Genomic DNA, 23,059 nt, shown 5'->3' on the forward strand with positions numbered 1-23,059 from the left:
ATATCTCAGACCTGGAACACAACATCATTATCTGTTGATATCTCAGACCTGCAACACAACACCATGATATGTTGTTGTCCCGTACCTGCAACACAACACCATTATCTGTTGTTGTCCCGTACCTGGAACACAACACCATTATCTGTTGTTGTCCCGTACCTGGAACACAACACCATTATCTGTTGTTGTCCCGTACCTGGAACACAACACCATTATCTGTTGTTGTCCCGTACCTGGAACACAACACCATTATCTGTTATCGTCCCGTACCTGGAACACAACACCATTATCTGTTGTTGTCCCGTACCTGGAAAACAACATCATTATCTGTTGATATCTCATACATGGAACACAACACCATTATATGTTGATATCTCATACATGGAACACAACACCATTATCTGTTGTTGTCCCGTACCTGCAACACAACACAATTATCTGTTGTTGTCCCGTACCTGGAACACAACACCATTATCTGTTGTTGTTCCGTACCTGCAACACAACACCATTATCTGTTGTTGTCCCATACCTGGAACACAACACCATTATCAGTTGTTGTCCCGTACCTGGAACACAACATCATTATCTGTTGTTGTCCCGTACCTGGAACACAACACCATTATCTGTTGATATCTCATACCTGGAACACAACACCATTATCTGTTGATATCTCATACATGGAACACAGCACAATTATCTGTTGTTGTCCCATACCTGGAACACAACACCATTATCTGTTGTTGTCCCGTACCTGGAACACAACACCATTATATGTTGTTGTCCCATACCTGCAACACAACACCATTATCTGTTGTTGTTCCGTACCTGGAACACAACACCATTATCTGTTGTTGTCCCATACCTGCAACACAACACCATTATCTGTTGTTGTTCCGTACCTGGAACACAACACCATTATCTGTTGCTGTCCCGTACCTGGAACACAACACCATTATCTGTTGTTGTTCCGTACCTGGAACACAACACCATTATCTGTTGTTGTTCCGTACCTGGAACACAACACCATTATCTGTTGTTGTTCCGTACCTGGAACACAACACCATTATCTGTTGCTGTCCCGTACCTGCAACACAACACCATTATCTGTTGTTGTCCCGTACCTGGAACACAACATCATTATCTGTTGATATCTCATACCTGGAACACAACACCATTATCTGTTGTTGCCCCGTACCTGGAACACAACACCATTTTCTGTTGTTGTCCCGTACCTGCAACACAACACCATTATCTGTTGTTGTCCCGTACCTGCAACACAACACCATTTTCTGTTGTTGTCCCGTACCTGCAACACAACACCATTATCTGTTGTTGTCCCGTACCTGCAACACAACACCATTATCTGTTGTTGTCCCGTACCTGCAACACAACACCATTATCTGAATCCTCAACTACCTGCTGGGGGTAAAAGAGGTTTTGGAGGATAGTGCAGAAATGCCTAAACCTCCAGGGATATCCTGACTGTAAGTGGTAGAGGGTAACCAGGGTAACCAGTGGTAGAGGGTAACCAGGGTAACCAGTGGTAGAGGGTAACCAGGGTAACCAGGGTAACCAGGGTAACCAGGGTAGCCCCAGTCTCCAATGGCTGTAGCAGTCACCCTGTCTGTCCTGACTGTAAGTGGTAGAGGGTAACCAGGGTAACCAGTGGTAGAGGGTAACCAGGGTAACCAGTGGTAGAGGGTAACCAGGGTAACCAGTGTAGCCCCAGTCTCCAATGGCTGTAGCAGTCACCCCACCCCTGTCTCTCTGTCTAATAGGTGGTGTGACTGAGGCCTGAGAAGGCAGTGACTGGGTTTAGGAAAAATACAATTAAATGTTTCATTTTCACATGCAGTGGAATGTGTTGTTTTACAGAGTCAGCCATTGTATTACAGCACCCCTGGAACCAATTAAGGTTAAGTGCCTTTTCACCTTTTCGGCTCTGGTATTCGAACCAGCGACCTTTCAGTTACCGGCCCAACGCTCTAACCGCTAGGCTACCTGCCGCCCTATTAGATAGCGACGGGGAGAGGTGTGCTGCCCTGCTTCACTAACAGGGTCTATTAGACAGAGAGGGGGGAGAGGTGTGCTGCCCTGCTTCACTAACAGGGTCTATTAGACAGAGAGGGGGAGAGGTGTGCTGCCCTGCTTCACTAACAGGGTCTATTAGACAGAGAGGGGGGAGAGGTGTGCTGCCCTGCTTCACTAACAGGGTCTATTAGACAGAGAGGGGGAGAGGTGTGCGCTGCCCTGCTTCACTAACAGGGTCTATTAGACAGAGAGGGGGAGAGGTGTGCTGCCCTGCTTCACTAACAGGGTCTATTAGACAGAGAGGGGGAGAGGTGTGCAGCCCTGCTTCACTAACAGGGTCTATTAGACAGAGAGGGGGAGAGGTGTGCTGCCCTGCTTCACTAACAGGGTCTATTAGACAGAGAGGGGGAGAGGTGTGCAGCCCTGCTTCACTAACAGGGTCTATTAGACAGAGAGGGGGAGAGGTGTGCTGCCCTGCTTCACTAACAGGGTCTATTAGACAGAGAGGGGGAGAGGTGTGCAGCCCTGCTTCACTAACAGGGTCTATTAGACAGAGAGGGGGAGAGGTGTGCTGCCCTGCTTCACTAACAGGGTCTATTAGACAGAGAGGGGGAGAGGTGTGCTGCCCTGCTTCACTAACAGGGTCTATTAGACAGAGAGGGGGAGAGGTGTGCTGCCCTGCTTCACTAACAGGGTCTATTAGACAGAGAGGGGGAGAGGTGTGCTGCCCTGCTTCACTAACAGGGTCTATTAGACAGAGAGGGGGAGAGGTGTGCTGCCCTGCTTCACTAACAGGGTCTATTAGACAGAGAGGGGGAGAGGTGTGCTGCCCTGCTTCACTAACAGGGTCTATTAGACAGAGAGGGGGAGAGGTGTGCTGCCCTGCTTCACTAACAGGGTCTATTAGACAGAGAGGGGGAGAGGTGTGCTGCCCTGCTTCACTAACAGGGTCTATTAGACAGAGAGGGGGAGAGGTGTGCAGCCCTGTTTCACTAACAGGTCTATTAGACAGAGAGGGGGAGAGGTGTGCTGCCCTGCTTCACTAACAGGGTCTATTAGACAGAGAGGGGGAGAGGTGTGCTGCCCTGCTTCACTAACAGGGTCTATTAGACAGAGAGGGGGAGAGGTGTGCTGCCCTGCTTCACTAACAGGGTCTATTAGACAGAGAGGGGAGAGGTGTGCTGCCCTGCTTCACTAACAGGGTCTATTAGACAGAGAGGGGGAGAGGTGTGCAGCCCTGTTTCACTAACAGGGTCTATTAGACAGAGAGGGGGAGAGGTGTGCTGCCCTGCTTCACTAACAGGGTCTATTAGACAGAGAGGGGGAGAGGTGTGCTGCCCTGCTTCACTAACAGGGTCTATTAGACAGAGAGGGGGAGAGGTGTGCTGCCCTGCTTCACTAACAGGGTCTATTAGACAGAGAGGGGGAGAGGTGTGCTGCCCTGCTTCACTAACAGGGTCTATTAGACAGAGAGGGGAGAGGTGTGCTGCCCTGCTTCACTAACAGGGTCTATTAGACAGAGAGGGGAGAGGTGTGCTGCCCTGCTTCACTAACAGGGTCTATTAGACAGAGAGGGGGAGAGGTGTGCTGCCCTGCTTCACTAACAGGGTCTATTAGACAGAGAGGGGGAGAGGTGTGCTGCCCTGCTTCACTAACAACACTGCCCAACCCCCTCCAATTTTGTATTTTAATGTTTTGTGCTGAGGGCCCTAAGCAACCCCCTGTATGCCTGGAGTCAGCCCTGGTAATGACAGAAGAGAAGCTGCATGTATCAAATGATATAGACAAGTTGACTAACAGATAGCCTACCAAATGTTGGAAATTATAAGCAGAAACATACGCCTATCTAAAAAGGCCTGTCAAAAAATAAAATTAAAAAATACCCGCCATCTCTGACTGCACAGCCATTTTCTATATTTGCGGGTGATAAAGATTTTCACTTCTTCACAATATATTCAGGCATTTTACTCACAGCTCCATAGGTCCAGCCCAGATCAATCTTGTTCATCACCCACAGCTCATGGATGTTCTCTGCCAGCTTCTCCCTGATCCTCTCCAGGTGAGGAGGCAGAACAACCTGAAACCACAAGACAAGATACACAGGAAGTCAATGCCTTTGGCCAGAAGCGTTCCACATACGGTACATAGGGACAGAGGTTGTTGTTCTGGGACCTGTTATAACTGGTGTTGATCTGGACTAACCATTGAGGCAAGGGAGGGTAGTCAATTGACCTTAACCCCTGTTAGTTGTTGACCAGTTAAAGTAAAGTTCCATCCTCCATGACACAGTATAGTAAAGGGTATTCTTTCCTACCTGGCTGGTGTCAACAGGTGTAGGGGTGAAGGCAGCCTGGGACAGGGTGATTGTGGGACCCAGTAGATCCCTGGTCTCACTGTGGTCCTCCTTGTACTCCTGGCTGTGTTCCACTCTCAGCTTCTCCCTGGGTAGCACAGCCTCGAAACACGGAGCGTAGCCCGGCGGGGGCAGGAACTTAAACTCTCCTTGACGACCACCCAACAGGAAACGCACTCTGGAGGGAAGAAGAAGAAGAAGAAGAAGAAGAAGAAGGAGAAGAAGAAGAAGAAGAAGAAGAAGAAGAAGAAGAAGAAGAAGAAGAAGAAGAAGAAGAAGGAGAAGAAGAAGAAGAAGAAGAAGAAGAAGAAGAAGAAGAAGAAGAAGGAGAAGAAGAAGAAGAAGAAGAAGAAGAAGAAGAAGAAGAAGAAGAAGAAGAAGAAGAAGAAGAAGAAGAAGAAGAAGAAAAAGAAGAAGGAGGAGGAGGAGAAGAAGAAGGAGAAGAAGAAGAAGGAGAAGAAGAAGAAGAAGAAGAAGAAGCGTTGTTTGTTTCTCTACATCTTGTTTTATCAACCTTTATCCATACAGGTTTGCCTCATTGAGATAAAAAATGGACATTGCAGAGAGATTGAGAGAGAGAGAGAGATCAAGACAGTTCAACATAAAACACAAGTAGTGCTTCCAATAGAGTAGAACGCTCTCTGCAGCCCATCGCACTGTCTTTCAGCTCTTAGGGCATTACGTCATTATCTGGACAGGAAGACCCTTCTGTGAACTGGATCCATAATCCTCACAGAGTATACCATCAACCTTCCCATTCCAGAGTACTAAACCCTCTGACGTTCTGACGGTATACACTGGCTATCAGAAGGATTTTCTTTTTCTTCCACATTTTATCTAACAATTATTGTCCTGTGAGAAATAGGCCTATACGTCGCTGTAGACAGAAATATAAAGAGGGGTCTGAAAAGATTTTTTGATAAAGATGAGCAATAATGACTGTAGAATTCAGCTGTTTTGTAATTGGGACATTATATTATTTTATACTAATACAACTGCTCTGAGGAAGAGATTTTGTATTAGTAATTTTAAAGAAATCTCAAAATGGTAGGGGTCAACATTATTGACACCCCTGTTTTCTATACCTTTCAATACCTCACCTTGCAAATATCACAGCACTGATATCACAGCACTGAGCCTTTTTCTAAAATGTTTAATGAGTTGGAGAACACATTGGGAGGGATCTTAGACCATTCCTCCGTACAGAACACTTCCAGATCATTGATATCCTTTGTCTGCGCTTATGGACTACCCTCATCAATTCAAACCACAGGTTTTCAATGGATTTCAAGGTTTTGAAAACAGGGGCGTCAATCATCTTGACACCTACCTTTTTGAGGAAGAAAAAGTATTACTTGTTAAACACAATATCTTTCTCTGAGCAATTGTATTAGTATAAAATAATACAAATCACATGTTTTGAGGATACAACGCAGCTCACTATTTAAAAAATAATAATTTTACAGTCATTTTTGCTAATCTTTATCAAGGGCGTCAATCATTTCAGACCCACTGTAAGTCGCTGTAAACAGAAATATACGTAGCTGTAAACAGCAATACATTTACATTTTAGCAGACGCTCTTATCCAGAGCGACTTACAGTTAGTGAGTGCATAAATTTTTCATACTGGCCCCCCCGTGGGAAACGAACCCACAACCCTGGCGTTGCAAGCGCCATGCTCTACCAACTGAGCTGCACGGGGCCTATATCCTCACCAAGCGCCATGCTCTACCAACTGGGCTACAGGGGACTATATCCTCACCAAGCGCCATGCTCTACCAACTGGGCTACAGGGGACTATATCCTCACCAAGCGCCATGCTCTACCAACGGGGCTACAGGGGACTATATCCTCACCAAGCGCCATGCTCTACCAACTGGGCTACAGGGGACTATATCCTCACCAAGCGCCATGCTCTACCAACTGGGCTACAGGGGACTATATCCTCACCAAGCGCCATGCTCTACCAACTGAGCTACACGGGGCTATATCCTCACCAAGCGCCATGCTCTACCAACTGGGCTGCACGGGGCCTTAACAGATCCCTGTGGTTTACAAGTATGCTGCAGTCATGTCTGTAGTGTCCAGACTAGAGCGTAGAGATCCTGTAGGAACAATACAAATCACATGTCTGGCCGCCCCGTGGGAAACGAACCCAGACTAGAGCGTAGAGATCCTGTAGGAACAATACAAATCACATGTCTGGCCGCCCCGTGGGAAACGAACCCAGACTAGAGCGTAGAGATCCTGTAGGAACAATGCAAATCACATGTCTGGCCGCCCCGTGGGAAACGAACCCAGACTAGAGCGTAGAGATCCTGTAGGAACAATACAAATCACATGTTTTGAGGATACAACGCAGCTCAGTATTATGATTTTTTTTGCTCATCTTTATCAAGGGTGTCAATCATTTCAGACCCACTGTAAGTCGCTGTAAACAGCAATACAAGGTTCAACCAGTTGTTATAACTCCTCCCAGCATCATAGAAGGAGTGTGGATGGGTCATGTGATAGCTACATGTACGTTGGCTGCTAAAAACTCTTATGGAAGGCCAAAACGGACAGAAGAGATGATTGGAGAAGATCAATGATTTGTCTAGATCATTTTGATCAATTGAACGATTGATTGATTGATTGATTGGAGGACCACTCACTTGACCCCAGCGGAGAAGCTGGCTACAGGGAAGAAGAGTCCATCAGAGTTGAAGTTCTCGAACATCCCCTGGACGGGCTGACCGTTGATACGGAAGGATATACTGGGAGCGCTGAGGTCCAGACAACAGCTGACCACGTCATCCACACGGAGGAGATGTTGATTGGGAGAGCTCACTGTCCTGGCGATGCAGCCTGAGAGAGAGGGAGGGAGGGAAGATGGAGGGAGGAAGGAAGGAAGGAAGGGTAGAGGAGAGGAGAGGAGAGGAGAGGAGAGGAGAGGAGAGGAGAGGAGAGGAGAGGAGAGGAGAGGAGAGGAGAGGAGAGGAGAGGAGAGGAGAGGAGAGGAGAGGAGAGGAGAGGAGAGGAGAGGAGAGGAGAGGAGAGGAGAGAGAGAGGAGAGGGAGGATAGAGGAGAGGAGAGGAGAGGAGAGGAGAGGAGAGGAGAGGAGAGGAGAGGAGAGGAGAGGAGAGGAGAGGAGAGGAGAGGAGAGGAGAGGAGAGGAGAGGAGAGGAGAGGAGAGGAGAGAGTAACAGACAGAGTTGCCTTGAAACCAACATCATTGTTTTTCACTAGCCAAGGATTACACTGCATATCTAAGGACATCAATAAAAGTCAGATCTGATATTTGATGATCCCTGTCAAGAGGCAGGGAGTGTGTGTGTGTGTGTGTGTGTGTGTGTGTGTGTGTGTGTGTGTGTGTGTGTGTGTGTGTGTGTGTGTGTGTGTGTGTGTGTGTGTGTGTGTTTGTTGCTGGCTTTGCAGTAAAACGGAGAGTGATGTGAAATAAGCAGCAGGGAGCATGCCAAGTGTAGGATCTATATAGCTTCATACCCTGCCGTTCGCCTGATGCAAAAACACAAATATTCTCCTCCTCAGCCTCTCTTTCAGGAGAGCAAACACTCTGCATTATTCCTACAGGATCTCTACGCTCTAGTCTGGGTTCGTTTCCCACGGGGGGCCAGTATGAAAAATGTATGCTCTCACTAACTGTAAGTCGTTCTGGATAAGAGCGTCTGCTGAATGACTTAAATGTTCCGAATGAGTGGGGAATAGGATGCCATTTGGGATACACCCCAATTAATCAACATGAGATAATCAGCTCCAAACCCAAGATATAAAGACGTCCTCTCAACCTCCCAACCCTCACACAGCACTCTGGGGGATCATTAGCCCTCTGTCTCCTCATCAGCCCGACTTTAACACACAATTTCTCCCACTGCCTCCCTACCCACTCAACTCTAACTAGGTAGCCCACTCAATTCTAACTAGGTAGCCCACTCAACTCTAACTAGGTAGCCCACTCAACTCTAACTAGGTAGCCCACTCAACTCTAACTAGGTAGCCCACTCAACTCTAACTAGGTAGCCCACTCAACTCTAACTAGGTAGCCCACTCAACTCTAACTAGGTAGCCCACTCAACTCTAACTAGGTAGCCCACTCAACTCTAACTAGGTAGCCCACTCAACTCTAACTAGGTAGCCCACTCACGTCACACTAGATCAGAGGACTAGAGTAACTATCTAACCTGACTACAGGTGAATATAATAGAACAACTATCTTACCTGACCACAGGTGCAGGCCGTCGAAGCCGTAGGAGTACAGGTCGTCCCCGAGCCCGTTTCCCCCCCAGCCCTCTCCTCCCCCGGGGTAGGGTTGGTAGCCGTCCGTGGTGGCCCAGCCCACTCTTAGATGTGTGGCCTCGGCCGTAACGAACGGTAACACCTGGTCTACCATCAACTCGTAATACCACTTCCTGTACTGGGCGGAGCCTTCACTCACACCCAGGAAGATGTTAGGCCTCATGCTGCCATGTGGGAAGAAGGAGAACAAGGGGTTAATGGAGGTTAAAGTTCAATACTGGCACAATGTTGAACGCTGTTGAATGCTCCCACAGGGTTGACTTAGATACTGGCAGACTGTTGAATGCTCCCACAGGGTTGACTTTAAAGCTGCAATATGTAACTTTTTGGATCTGTTCATCATATCAATGTGCAGGGATACACTATATACAAGGTTATTACCAGTATCAGTGGTAGTTGGTATGTACAGGGATAAAAGTGACTGGACAGCAGGATAAATACAGTCAGAATAATAGTAACAATAATAATAATAATAGTAATAATAATAATAGTAATAATTGTAGTAATAATAATAATAGTAATAATAGTAGTAATAATAATAATAGTAATAATAATAGTAATAATAATAATAATAGTAATAATAATAATAGTATAGTAATAATATTTATAAACTGCACTGTTCAAATAGAAAGACTCAAAACACCATCATGGTGTTTGGAGGGGGTTTGAATGGAAACCCCAATGTGTTAAGATGCACTGAATGGATTTCTACACACAATGGAAGTACTGAAACACCCAAAGTGGTTTCTTTAAGAGAGTGTTGTGAAAAACCATTCTTGGTGTTTCAGTGCATGCAAAAAGGCAGAATCAAAATCAAAATGTTTAGGGCTATGTAAGGCAGCATGTGTAAAGTGGGCCTTCATCACTGGTATTCATGGGAGAAGGTGGAAGTGAACCCAGGTCTCCTGCTTGTTAAAACACTGCCTTAATCCACTCAGCCAGTCTTCATGACTAAACTGTTATGCTGAACCACCTTTGTTACACTTTAGCAAATGAGGCCCGATTCAGACTTCAGATAAGTAGACTTAACATGGACTCAGTAAAACATGGACTTAAGTCCACGTTAAATCAATTTATCTCAAGTCTGAATCGGGCTTTTTAGGGAGAATATTTTTGTGTGAAATTTGTTTAGACGTTAGAAACAGGAGACAGAGAAAGAGTGAAAGTTGGAAAAGGCGGAAGCGGGAATTCAACCCCGACCGCCGGGAAAGTAAGATGACACATTTCTTTGGAACTTTACCCACAGTTAACAGTGCATGTCAGAGCCATGAGGTCAAAGGAATTGTCCGTAGAGCTCCGAGACAGGATTGTGTCGAGGCACAGATCTGGGGAAGGGGTACCAAAAAATGTATGCAGCATTGAATGTCCCCAAGAACACAGTGGCCTCCATCATTCTTAAATGGAAGAAGTTTGGAACCACCAAGAATCTTCCTAGAGCTGGCCGCCCGGCCACACTGAGCAATCGAGGGAGAAGGGCCTTGGTCAGGGAGGTGACCAAGAACCCGATGGTCACTCTGACAGAGCTCTAGAGTTCCTCTGTGGAGATGGGAGAACCTTCCAGAAGGACAACCATCTCTGCAGCACTCCGCCAATCAGGCCTTTATGGTAGAGCGGCCAGACGGAAGCCACTCCTCAGTAAAAGGCACATGACATCCCGCTTGGAGTTTGCCAAAAGTCACCTAAAGGACTCCCAGACCATGAGAAACAAGATTCTCTGGTCTGATGAAACCAACATTAAACTCTTTGGCCTGAATGCCAAGAGTCACGTCTGGAGGAAACCTGGCACCATCCCTACGGTGAAGCATGATGGTGGCAGCATCATGCTGTGGGGATGTTTTTCAGCAGCAGGGACTGGGACACTAGTCAGGATCGAGGCAAAGATGAAGTACAGAGAGATCCTTGATGAAAACCTGCTCCAGAGCGCTCAGGACCTCAGACTGGGGTGAAGGTTCACCTTCCAACAGGACAACGACCCTAAGCACACAGCTAAGACAATGCAGGAGTGGCTTCGGGACAAGTCTCTGAATGTCCTTGAGTGGCCCAGCCAGAGCCCGGACTTGAACCCGATCGAACATCTCTGGAGAGACCTGGAAATAGCTGTGCAGCAACGCTCCCCATCCAACCTGACAGAGCTTGAGAGGATCTGCAGAGAAGAATTGGAGAAACTCCCCAAATACAGGTGCGCCAAGCTTATAGCGTCATACCCAAGAAGAATCAAGGTTGTAATCGCTGCCAAAGGTGCTTCAACAAAGTACTGAGTAAAGGGTCTGAATACTTACGTAAATGTAATTTAATACATTTGCAAAAATTTCTAAAAACCTGTTTTTGCTTTGTCATTATGGGGTATTGTGTGTAGATTGAGGAGGGGAAAAAACAATTTAATCCATTTTAGAATAAAGCTGCAACGTAACAAAATGTGGAAAAAGTCAAGGGGTCTGAATACTTTCTGAATGCACTGTACACACTACATTACCCACCAGCTGGCCAATCCATGCGTACATACTACATTACCCACCGGCTGGCCAATCCATGCATACATACTACATTACCCACCGGCTGGCCAATCCATGCATACATACTACATTACCCACCGGCTGGCCAATCCATGCATACATACTACTTTACCCACTGGCCAATCCTAACCACAGCCAATCAAGAAAAGGATCACAGACTAATGCCAACTGAACTGTCAACTGTCAATCATATCATCTAACTAAAGTGTACTGTGATTCAATTCATCTGAACCATTTTCAAGTCTTGCCATAGATTTTCAAGCAGACGTATGTCAACTAGGAGCATTCAATGTCGTCTTGGTAAGCTACTCCAGTGTATATTTGGCCTTGTGTTTTAGGTTATTGTCCTGCTGAAAGGTGCATTCATCTCCCAGAGTCTGGTGGAAAGCAGACTGAACCAGGTTTTCCTCTAGTCTCCCAGTGTCTGGGGGAAAGCAGACTGAACCAGGATTTCCTCTAGTCTCCCAGTGTCTGGTGGAAAGCAGACTGAACCAGGTTTTCCTCTAGTCTCCCAGAGTCTGGTGGAAAGCAGACTGAACCAGGTTTTCCTCTAGTCTCCCAGTGTCTGGTGGAAAGCAGACTGAACCAGGTTTTCCTCTAGTCTCCCAGTGTCTGGTGGAAAGCAGACTGAACCAGGTTTTCCTCTAGTCTCCCAGTGTCTGGTGGAAAGCAGACTGAACCAGGTTTTCCTCTAGTCTCCCAGAGTCTGGTGGAAAGCAGACTGAACCAGGTTTTCCTCTAGTCTCCCAGTGTCTGGTGGAAAGCAGACTGGACCAGGTTTTCCTCTAGTCTCCCAGTGTCTGGTGGAAAGCAGACTGGACCAGGTTTTCCTCTAGTCTCCCAGAGTCTGGTGGAAAGCAGACTGGACCAGGTTTTCCTCTAGTCTCCCAGAGTCTGGTGGAAAGCAGACTGGACCAGGTTTTCCTCTAGTCTCCCAGAGTCTGGTGGAAAGCAGACTGGACCAGGTTTTCCTCTAGGATTATGTCTGTGCTCAATTCCGTCCTTCCTCTCCGGCAACAGAGTTAGGAAGGACGCCTGTATCTATGTAGTGACTGGGTGTATTGATTCACCATCCAAAGTGTAATGAATAACTTCACCACGCTCAAAGGGATATTCAATGTCTGCTTTTTTTATTTTTACCCATCTACCAATAGGAGCCCTTCTTTGCGAACCATTGGAAAACCTCCCTGGTCTATGTGGTTGAATCTGTGCTTGAAATTCACTGCTCCACAGAGGGACCTTAAAGATAATTGTATGTACAGACATGGGGTAGTCATTTCAAAATCATGTTAAACACAGTTATTGCACACAGAGTGAGTCCGTGCAACTTATGTTACTTAAGCACATTTTTACTCCAGAACTGATTTAGGCTTGCCATAACAAAGGGGGTTGAATACTTATTGACTCAATACATTTCAGCTTTTCATTTTTAATTAATTTGTACAACTTTCTAAAAACATAATTCCACTTTGACATGATGGTGTATTGTGTGTAGATCAGTGGCACTGTCCAATAAGAGGAGGGACTCCCATTTACAGTATTTGGAAACTCCAGAAAAGGGGATATAATTCTGCACTAGACAGACCACCATTGTTAACCAATAGCTACCCGGACTATCTGCACTGACCCTTTTACACTTCTCTTTTGACTCATCACATACGCTGCTGTGACTGTTTATTATCTATTTTGTTGCCTAGTCACTTTACCCCTACCTATATCTACCTCAATTACCTGGTAGCCCGTGTATATAGCCATGTTATTACCTGGTACCCTGTGTATATAGCCATGTTATTACCTGGTCCCCTGTGTATATAGCCATGCTATTACCTGGTACCCTGTGTATATAGCCATGTTATTACCTGGTAGCCCGTGTATATAGCCATGTTATTACCTGGTAGCCCATGTATATAGCCATGTTATTACCTGGTAGCGCGTGTATATAGCCATGCTATTACCTGGTAGCCCATGTATATAGCCATGCTATTACCTGGTAGCCCGTGTATATAGCCATGTTATTACCTGGTACCCTGTGTATATAGCCATGTTATTACCTGGTAGCCCGTGTATATAGCCATGCTATTACCTGGTAGCCCGTGTATATAGCCATGTTATTACCTGGTAGCCCGTGTATATAGCCATGCTATTACCTGGTAGCCCGTGTATATAGCCATGTTATTACCTGGTACCCTGTGTATATAGCCATGTTATTACCTGGTAGCCCGTGTATATAGCCATGCTATTACCTGGTAGCCCGTGTATATAGCCATGCTATTACCTGGTAGCCTGTGTATATAGCCATGTTATTACCTGGTACCCTGTGTATATAGCCATGTTATTACCTGGTACCCTGTGTATATAGCCATGTTATTACCTGGTACCCTGTGTATATAGCCATGTTATTACCTGGTAGCCCGTGTATATAGCCATGTTATTACCTGGTACCCTGTGTATATAGCCATGTTATTACCTGGTAGCCTGTGTATATAGCCATGTTATTACCTGGTCCCCTGTGTATATAGCCATGTTATTACCTGGTACCCTGTGTATATAGCCCTGTTATTACCTGGTAGCCCGTGTATATAGCCATGTTATTACCTGGTACCCTGTGTATATAGCCATGTTATTACCTGGTAGCCCGTGTATATAGCCATGTTATTACCTGGTACCCTGTGTATATAGCCATGTTATTACCTGGTACCCTGTGTATATAGCCATGTTATTACCTGGTAGCCCGTGTATATAGCCATGTTATTACCTGGTACCCTGTGTATATAGCCATGTTATTACCTGGTAGCCTGTGTATATAGCCATGTTATTACCTGGTACCCTGTATATAGCCATGTTATTACCTGGTAGCCCGTGTATATAGCCATGTTATTACCTGGTACCCTGTGTATATAGCCATGTTATTACCTGGTAGCCCGTGTATATAGCCATGTTATTACCTGGTAGCCCGTGTATATAGCCATGTTATTACCTGGTACCCTGTGTATATAGCCATGTTATTACCTGGTACCCTGTGTATATAGCCATGTTATTACCTGGTACCCTGTGTATATAGCCATGTTATTACCTGGTACCCTGTGTATATAGCCATGTTATTACCTGGTAGCCCGTGTATATAGCCATGTTATTACCTGGTACCCTGTGTATATAGCCATGTTATTACCTGGTAGCCCGTGTATATAGCCATGTTATTACCTGGTCCCCTGTGTATATAGCCATGTTATTACCTGGTACCCTGTGTATATAGCCATGCTATTCCCTGGTAGCCCATGTATATAGCCATGTTATTACCTGATAGCCCGTGTATATAGCCATGTTATTACCTGATAGCCCGTGTATATAGCCATGTTATTACCTGGTAGCCTGTGTATATAGCCATGCTATTCCCTGGTAGCCCGTGTATATAGCCATGTTATTACCTGGTAGCCTGTGTATATAGCCATGTTATTACCTGGTACCCTGTGTATATAGCCATGTTATTACCTGGTCCCCTGTGTATATAGCCATGCTATTCCCTGGTAGCCCGTGTATATAGCCATGTTATTACCTGATAGCCCGTGTATATAGCCATGTTATTACCTGGTAGCCTGTGTATATAGCCATGTTATTACCTGGTAGCCCGTGTATATAGCCATGTTATTACCTGGTCCCCTGTGTATATAGCCATGTTATTACCTGGTACCCTGTGTATATAGCCATGTTATTACCTGGTACCCTGTGTATATAGCCATGTTATTACCTGGTAGCCCGTGTATATAGCCATGTTATTACCTGGTAGCCCGTGTATATAGCCATGTTATTACCTGGTACCCTGTGTATATAGCCATGTTATTACCTGGTACCCTGTGTATATAGCCATGTTATTACCTGGTACCCTGTGTATATAGCCATGTTATTACCTGGTACCCTGTGTATATAGCCATGTTATTACCTGATAGCCCGTGTATATAGCCATGTTATTACCTGGTAGCCTGTGTATATAGCCATGCTATTACCTGGTAACCCGTGTATATAGCCATGTTATTACCTGATAGCCCGTGTATATAGCCATGTTATTACCTGGTAGCCCGTGTATATAGCCATGTTATTACCTGGTACCCTGTGTATATAGCCATGTTATTACCTGGTCCCCTGTGTATATAGCCATGTTATTACCTGGTACCCTGTGTATATAGCCATGTTATTACCTGGTCCCCTGTGTATATAGCCATGTTATTACCTGGTACCCTGTGTATATAGCCATGTTATTACCTGATAGCCTGTGTATATAGCCATGTTATTACCTGGTACCCTGTGTATATAGCCATGTTATTACCTGATAGCCCGTGTATATAGCCATGTTATTACCTGGTACCCTGTGTATATAGCCATGTTATTACCTGGTAACCCGTGTATATAGCCATGTTATTACCTGATAGCCTGTGTATATAGCCATGTTATTACCTGGTAGCCCGTGTATATAGCCATGTTATTACCTGGTAGCCCGTGTATATAGCCATGTTATTACCTGATAGCCTGTGTATATAGCCATGTTATTACCTGGTAGCCCGTGTATATAGCCATGTTATTACCTGGTAGCCCGTGTATATAGCCATGTTATTACCTGGTAGCCCGTGTATATAGCCATGCTATTACCTGGTAGCCCGTGTATATAGCCATGTTATTACCTGGTAGCCCGTGTATATAGCCATGTTATTACCTGGTACCCCGTGTATATAGCCATGTTATTACCTGGTAGCCCGTGTATAAGCATTTCATTGTTAGTCTACACCTGTTGATTATACAACATGTGACAAATAACATTTGATTTGATTTGAAAAAAGAGAGGAGACTGGGGGATAATCTCGGGGAGAAGCATTGAGAAGTGAGGAGACTGGGGGATAATCTTGGGGAGAAGCATTGAGAAGTGAGGAGACTGGGGGATAATCTCGGAGAAGCATTGAGAAGTGAGGAGACTGGGGGATAATCTCGGAGAAGCATTGAGAAGTGAGGAGACTGGGGGATAATCTTGGAGAAGCATTGAGAAGTGAGGAGACTGGGGGATAATCTTGGGGAGAAGCATTGAGAAGTGAGGAGACTGGGGGATAATCTCGGAGAAGCATTGAGAAGTGAGGAGACTGGGGGATAATCTCGGAGAAGCATTGAGAAGTGAGGAGACTGGGGGATAATCTTGGAGAAGCATTGAGAAGTGAGGAGACTGGGGGATAATCTCGGAGAAGCATTGAGAAGTGAGGAGACTGGGGGATAATCTCGGGGAGAAGCATTGAGAAGAGAGGAGACTGGGGGATAATCTCGGGGAGAAGCATTGAGAAGTGAGGAGACTGGGGGATAATCTCGGGGAGAAGCATTGAGAAGTGAGGAGACTGGGGGATAATCTCGGGGAGAAGCATTGAGAAGAGAGGAGACTGGGGGATAATCTCGGGGAGAAGCATTGAGAAGTGAGGAGACTGGGGGATAATCTCGGGGAGAAGCATTGAGAAGAGAGGAGACTGGGGGATAATCTCGGGGAGAAGCATTGAGAAGAGAGGAGACTGGGGGGATAATCTCGGGGAGAAGCATTGAGAAGTGAGGAGACTGGGGGATAATCTCGGGGAGAAGCATTGAGAAGTGAGGAGACTGGGGGATAATCTCGGGGAGAAGCATTAAGAAGTGAGGAGACTGGGGGATAATCTCGGGGAGAAGCATTGAGAAGAGAGGAGGCTGGGGGATAATCTCGGGGAGAAGCATTGAGAAGAGAGGAGACTGGGGGGATAATCTCGGGGAGAAGCATTGAGAAGTGAGGAGACTGGGGGATAATCTCGGGGAGAAGCATTGAGAAGAGAGGAGACTGAGGGATAACAAAATGTGTCAGAGGGTTATCAGGAAAAGGGGGGAGTGAGGGGTTGTGGGAAAGAGGGAAAGGGGTAACGAGGAGGGCGTGTCTAACTACTGTACCTGCTGACGTGATTGACAAGTCGTGTCTGCAGCAGCAGGTCTCTGCCAGGTAGCAGGTTGTCACAGATCAGGTGCTGGTTGGACCGCACCGCCACACCATGACACACACACAGAGAACAGAGCACGTCCAGAACCTATAGGGGTTAACATATAGAATAGACCATGTCACAGATCAGGTGCTGGATGGACCGTACCCAACAACTACATTTTTTGTTAACATTGCATTCAGACTGTAGGCCGCATTACTGCCTAATCTGCAATTTAACTTGATGTTGTTGATGGTGGTGAAGCATTGGACAGTGGTAAAAGGCTAATGCTACTGTCAAAAGGAAGGATTGGGCTTTTCTACTTAAGGATCACCTAACTCTACTCACTGGAGAGAAAGTTTTAATCATTTAGACGTGCCAACGTGACCAATCCTTTCAGTAACGTTGGTCCACTAGCTAATCATGTAAAACAAAGGGGAACATTTAATGATTCGTTTTATTGAGTGCTGCTTTTAGTCCTTCTCTGTGTATTGCGTGAACATCAACGGCATACATCTATATAGTTAAATTGATTGCCTCAATTCTCAACTCATCTGCTGAAAAATAACATTTCCAAAACAACACCTCTTATTATTGAAAAAAAAAAAAAAAAAGACAAGATGAATGTCTCTGAAATAATTGAACATTAAATGAAGTATCCTGAAAGAGTGGAATGGAAGACCTACCCACTGGTCCAATGTGTTGCTCACACAATTATCAGCACACTTCATTGTACAGAAAGAGTGTATGAATAATTCATAGTGCATTCTATAAATAATCTCTGTTAAATAGGTAGGCCCACCTTGGAGTTCATCCATTCTGTACCACTAATACATAATGTCTACAGTATATAAGGAGGTGGTCCTGTTTATCTATAATCCATAGTTTATAGGTAGGTGGTGTCCTCTACCCACCTTGTGGTTGCGTCCATGTTTGTCTAGCAGAGAGATTATTGACTTGATGTGTCCCTCTTTGATGATGTTCAGAGCTTCAGGACTCTCCACCAGGACACAGTGAAGCACCTCCAGGATACCTGAACACAACCAGCACAGAGTTAGTAACACGCCAACACCCTACTAACCCTAACTAACTAACTAACTAACCCTAACTAACTAACTAACTAACTAACTAACTAACCCTAACTAACTAACTAACTAACCCTAACTGACTAACTAACTAACTAACTAACCCTAACTAACTAACCCTAACCCTTGAGGACTCTCCACCAGGACACAGTGAAGGACCTCCAGGATGTATGGAGAACGGAATTACAAAACCCCAACTAACAGGGTCCCTGAATGCTAGACGAGTTATAAACACCATCACCAACTAACAGGGTCCCTGAATGCCAGACGAGTTATAAACACCATCACCAACTAACAGGGTCCCTGAATGCCAGACGAGTTATAAACACCATCACCAACTAACAGGGTCCCTGAATGCCAGACTAGTTATAAACACCATCACCAACTAACAGGGTCCCTGAATGCCAGACGAGTTATAAACACCATCACCAACTAACAGGGTCCCTGAATGCCAGACTAGTTATAAACACCATCACCAACTAACAGGGTCCCTGAATGCCAGACTAGTTATAAACACCATCACCAACTAACAGGGTCCCTGAATGCCAGACTAGTTATAAACACCATCACCAACTAACAGGGTCCCTGAATGCCAGATTAGTTATAAACACCATCACCAACTAACAGGGTCCCTGAATGCCAGACTAGTTATAAACACCATCACCAACTAACAGGGTCCCTGAATGCCAGACGAGTTATAAACACCATCACCAACTAACAGGGTCCCTGAATGCCAGACGAGTTATAAACACCATCACCAACTAACAGGGTCCCTGAATGCCAGACGAGTTATAAACACCATCACAGTTACTCCACCAGGACACAGTACAGAACCTCTAGCTAAATTATCTATCTATTTGCAGATCATTTTGCTTTTTTTTTTACCTTAAGGCTTAATACAAGTAATTTATCTTATTTCTGGATATTTTAAGATATTTTCCCTTAATACAACACATTTTTTAGGCTAAAATAAGCTACATTATCTGCCAAGCCTGGTAGGAACAAACAAGAAAAAAACTATTTTAAGTGAATTCTTACTCAATATAAGACACGCATGCTTAGACTTTGCAAGAAACCAATAAATTATAATAAATTATTTATATGAATAGCATGGTGTGACAATGGACCTGTTAAATGATATACAATGTCTAAATCTGTCTTCTCTATGGCCTCTGCATGATGAATCATCAACGCTCAGGGTGGGGACAGACAGCCCATCTCAGTATGAAGAGCAGTTCACAATGCATGTAGACCTATCATCTCACCATGGTAACAATGCATGTAGACCTATCATCTCATCATGTTAACAATACATGTAGACCTATCATCTCATCATGGTAACAATGCATGTAGACCTATCATCTCATCATGGTAACAATGCATGTAGACCTATCATCTCACCATGGGAACAATGCATGTAGACCTATCATCTCACCATGGTAACAATGCATGTAGACCTATCATCTCACCATGGTAACAATGCATGTAGACCTATCATCTCACCATGGTAACAATGCATGTAGACCTATCATCTCATCATGGTAACAATACATGTAGACCTATCATCTCATCATGGTAACAATGCATGTAGACCTATCATCTCATCATGGTAACAATGCATGTAGACCTATCATCTCATCATGGTAACAATGCATGTAGACCTATCATCTCACCATGGGAACAATGCATGTAGACCTATCATCTCACCATGGTAACAATGCATGTAGACCTATCATCTCACCATGGTAACAATGCATGTAGACCTATCATCTCACCATGGTAACAATGCATGTAGACCTATCATCTCATCATGGTAACAATACATGTAGACCTATCATCTCATCATGGTAACAATGCATGTAGACCTATCATCTCATCATGGTAACAATGCATGTAGACCTATCATCTCATCATGGTAACAATGCATGTAGACCTATCATCTCACCATGGGAACAATGCATGTAGACCTATCATCTCACCATGGTAACAATGCATGTAGACCTATCATCTCACCATGGTAACAATGCATGTAGACCTATCATCTCACCATGGTAACAATGCATGTAGACCTATCATCTCATCATGGTAACAATACATGTAGACCTATCATCTCATCATGGTAACAATGCATGTAGACCTATCATCTCATCATGGTAACAATGCATGTAGACCTATCATCTCATCATGATAACAATGCATGTAGACCTATCATCTCACCATGTTAACAATACATGTAGACCTATCATCTCATCATGGTAACAATGCATGTAGACCTATCATCTCATCATGGTAACAATGCATGTAGACCTATCATCTCATCATGGTAACAATGCATGTAGACCTATCATCTCACCATGGTAACAATGCATGTAGACCTATCATCTCACCATGGTAACAATGCATGTAGACCTATCATCTCACCATGGTAACAATGCATGTAGACCTATCATCTCACCATGGTAACAATGCATGTAGACCTATCATCTCATCATGGTAACAATGCATGTAGACCTATCATCTCACCATGTTAACAATACATGTAGACCTATCATCTCATCATGGTAACAATGCATGTAGACCTATCATCTCATCATGGTAACAATGCATGTAGACCTATCATCTCATCATGGTAACAATACATGTAGACCTATCATCTCATCATGGTAACAATGCATGTAGACCTATCATTTCATCATGGTAACAATGCATGTAGACCTATCATCTCATCATGGTAACAATGCATGTAGACCTATCATCTCATCATGGTAACAATGCATGTAGACCTATCATCTCATCATGGTAACAATGCATGTAGACCTATCATCTCATCATGGTAACAATGCATGTAGACCTATCATCTCATCATGGTAACAATGCATGTAGACCTATCATCTCATCATGGTAACAATGCATGTAGACCTATCATCTCATCATGGTAACAATGCATGTAGACCTATCATCTCATCATGGTAACAATGCATGTAGACCTATCATCTCATCATGGTAACAATACATGTAGACCTATCATCTCATCATGGTAACAATGCATGTAGACCTATCATCTCATCATGGTAACAATGCATGTAGACCTATCATCTCATCATGGTAACAATGCATGTAGACCTATCATCTCATCATGGTAACAATGCATGTAGACCTATCATCTCATCATGGTAACAATGCATGTAGACCTATCATCTCATCATGGTAACAATGCATGTAGACCTATCATCTCATCATGGTAACAATGCATGTAGACCTATCATCTCACCATGGTAACAATGCATGTAGACCTATCATCTCACCATGGTAACAATGCATGTAGACCTATAATCTCACCATGGTAACAATGCATGTAGACCTATCATCTCACCATGGTAACAATGCATGTAGACCTATCATCTCATCATGGTAACAATGCATGTAGACCTATCATCTCACCATGTTAACAATACATGTAGACCTATCATCTCATCATGGTAACAATGCATGTAGACCTATCATCTCATCATGGTAACAATGCATGTAGACCTATCATCTCATCATGGTAACAATACATGTAGACCTATCATCTCATCATGGTAACAATGCATGTAGACCTATCATTTCATCATGGTAACAATGCATGTAGACCTATCATCTCATCATGGTAACAATGCATGTAGACCTATCATCTCATCATGGTAACAATGCATGTAGACCTATCATCTCATCATGGTAACAATGCATGTAGACCTATCATCTCATCATGGTAACAATGCATGTAGACCTATCATCTCATCATGGTAACAATGCATGTAGACCTATCATCTCATCATGGTAACAATGCATGTAGACCTATCATCTCATCATGGTAACAATGCATGTAGACCTATCATCTCATCATGGTAACAATGCATGTAGACCTATCATCTCATCATGGTAACAATGCATGTAGACCTATCATTTCATCATGGTAACAATGCATGTAGACCTATCATCTCATCATGGTAACAATGCATGTAGACCTATCATCTCATCATGGTAACAATGCATGTAGACCTATCATCTCACCATGGTAACAATGCATGTAGACCTATCATCTCACCATGGTAACAATGCATGTAGACCTATCATCTCACCATGGTAACAATGCATGTAGACCTATCATCTCACCATGGTAACAATGCATGTAGACCTATCATCTCATCATGGTAACAATGCATGTAGACCTATCATCTCACCATGTTAACAATGCATGTAGACCTATCATCTCATCATGGTAACAATGCATGTAGACCTATCATCTCATCATGGTAACAATGCATGTAGACCTATCATCTCATCATGGTAACAATACATGTAGACCTATCATCTCATCATGGTAACAATGCATGTAGACCTATCATCTCATCATGGTAACAATGCATGTAGACCTATCATCTCATCATGGTAACAATGCATGTAGACCTATCATCTCATCATGGTAACAATGCATGTAGACCTATCATCTCATCATGGTAACAATGCATGTAGACCTATCATCTCATCATGGTAACAATGCATGTAGACCTATCATCTCATCATGGTAACAATGCATGTAGACCTATCATCTCATCATGGTAACAATGCATGTAGACCTATCATCTCACCATGGTAACAATGCATGTAGACCTATCTTCTCACCATGGTAACAATGCATGTAGACCTATCATCTCACCATGGTAACAATGCATGTAGACCTATCATCTCATCATGGTAACAATGCATGTAGACCTATAATCTCATCATGGTAACAATGCATGTAGACCTATCATCTCATCATGGTAACAAT

The 23,059-nt window shown here is 44.3% G+C and overlaps 1 protein-coding gene across 1 annotated transcript in view; it reads right to left on the minus strand.

Moving 5' to 3' along the window:
* The window catches only part of LOC311119080 (ryanodine receptor 2-like), a gene marked incomplete at its 3' end in the record, with an annotated part of 130,919 nt that overhangs the window by 76,137 nt on the left and 31,723 nt on the right, over positions 1 to 23,059 (minus strand). The window contains exons 6-11 of the mRNA XM_084193829.1: positions 18,076 to 18,194; positions 17,136 to 17,269; positions 8,605 to 8,846; positions 7,040 to 7,232; positions 4,346 to 4,562; positions 4,004 to 4,108 (exon numbers count right to left, since the gene is read on the minus strand). Coding sequence (XP_084049955.1) covers positions 4,004 to 4,108; positions 4,346 to 4,562; positions 7,040 to 7,232; positions 8,605 to 8,846; positions 17,136 to 17,269; positions 18,076 to 18,194 — 1,010 coding nt within the window. The remainder of the gene's footprint in view (positions 1 to 4,003; positions 4,109 to 4,345; positions 4,563 to 7,039; positions 7,233 to 8,604; positions 8,847 to 17,135; positions 17,270 to 18,075; positions 18,195 to 23,059) is intronic.

Source organism: Coregonus lavaretus, assembly GCF_964263955.1.
Source record: "Coregonus lavaretus genome assembly, contig: HAP1_SCAFFOLD_698, whole genome shotgun sequence".
Lineage (NCBI taxonomy): Eukaryota > Metazoa > Chordata > Actinopteri > Salmoniformes > Salmonidae > Coregonus > Coregonus lavaretus.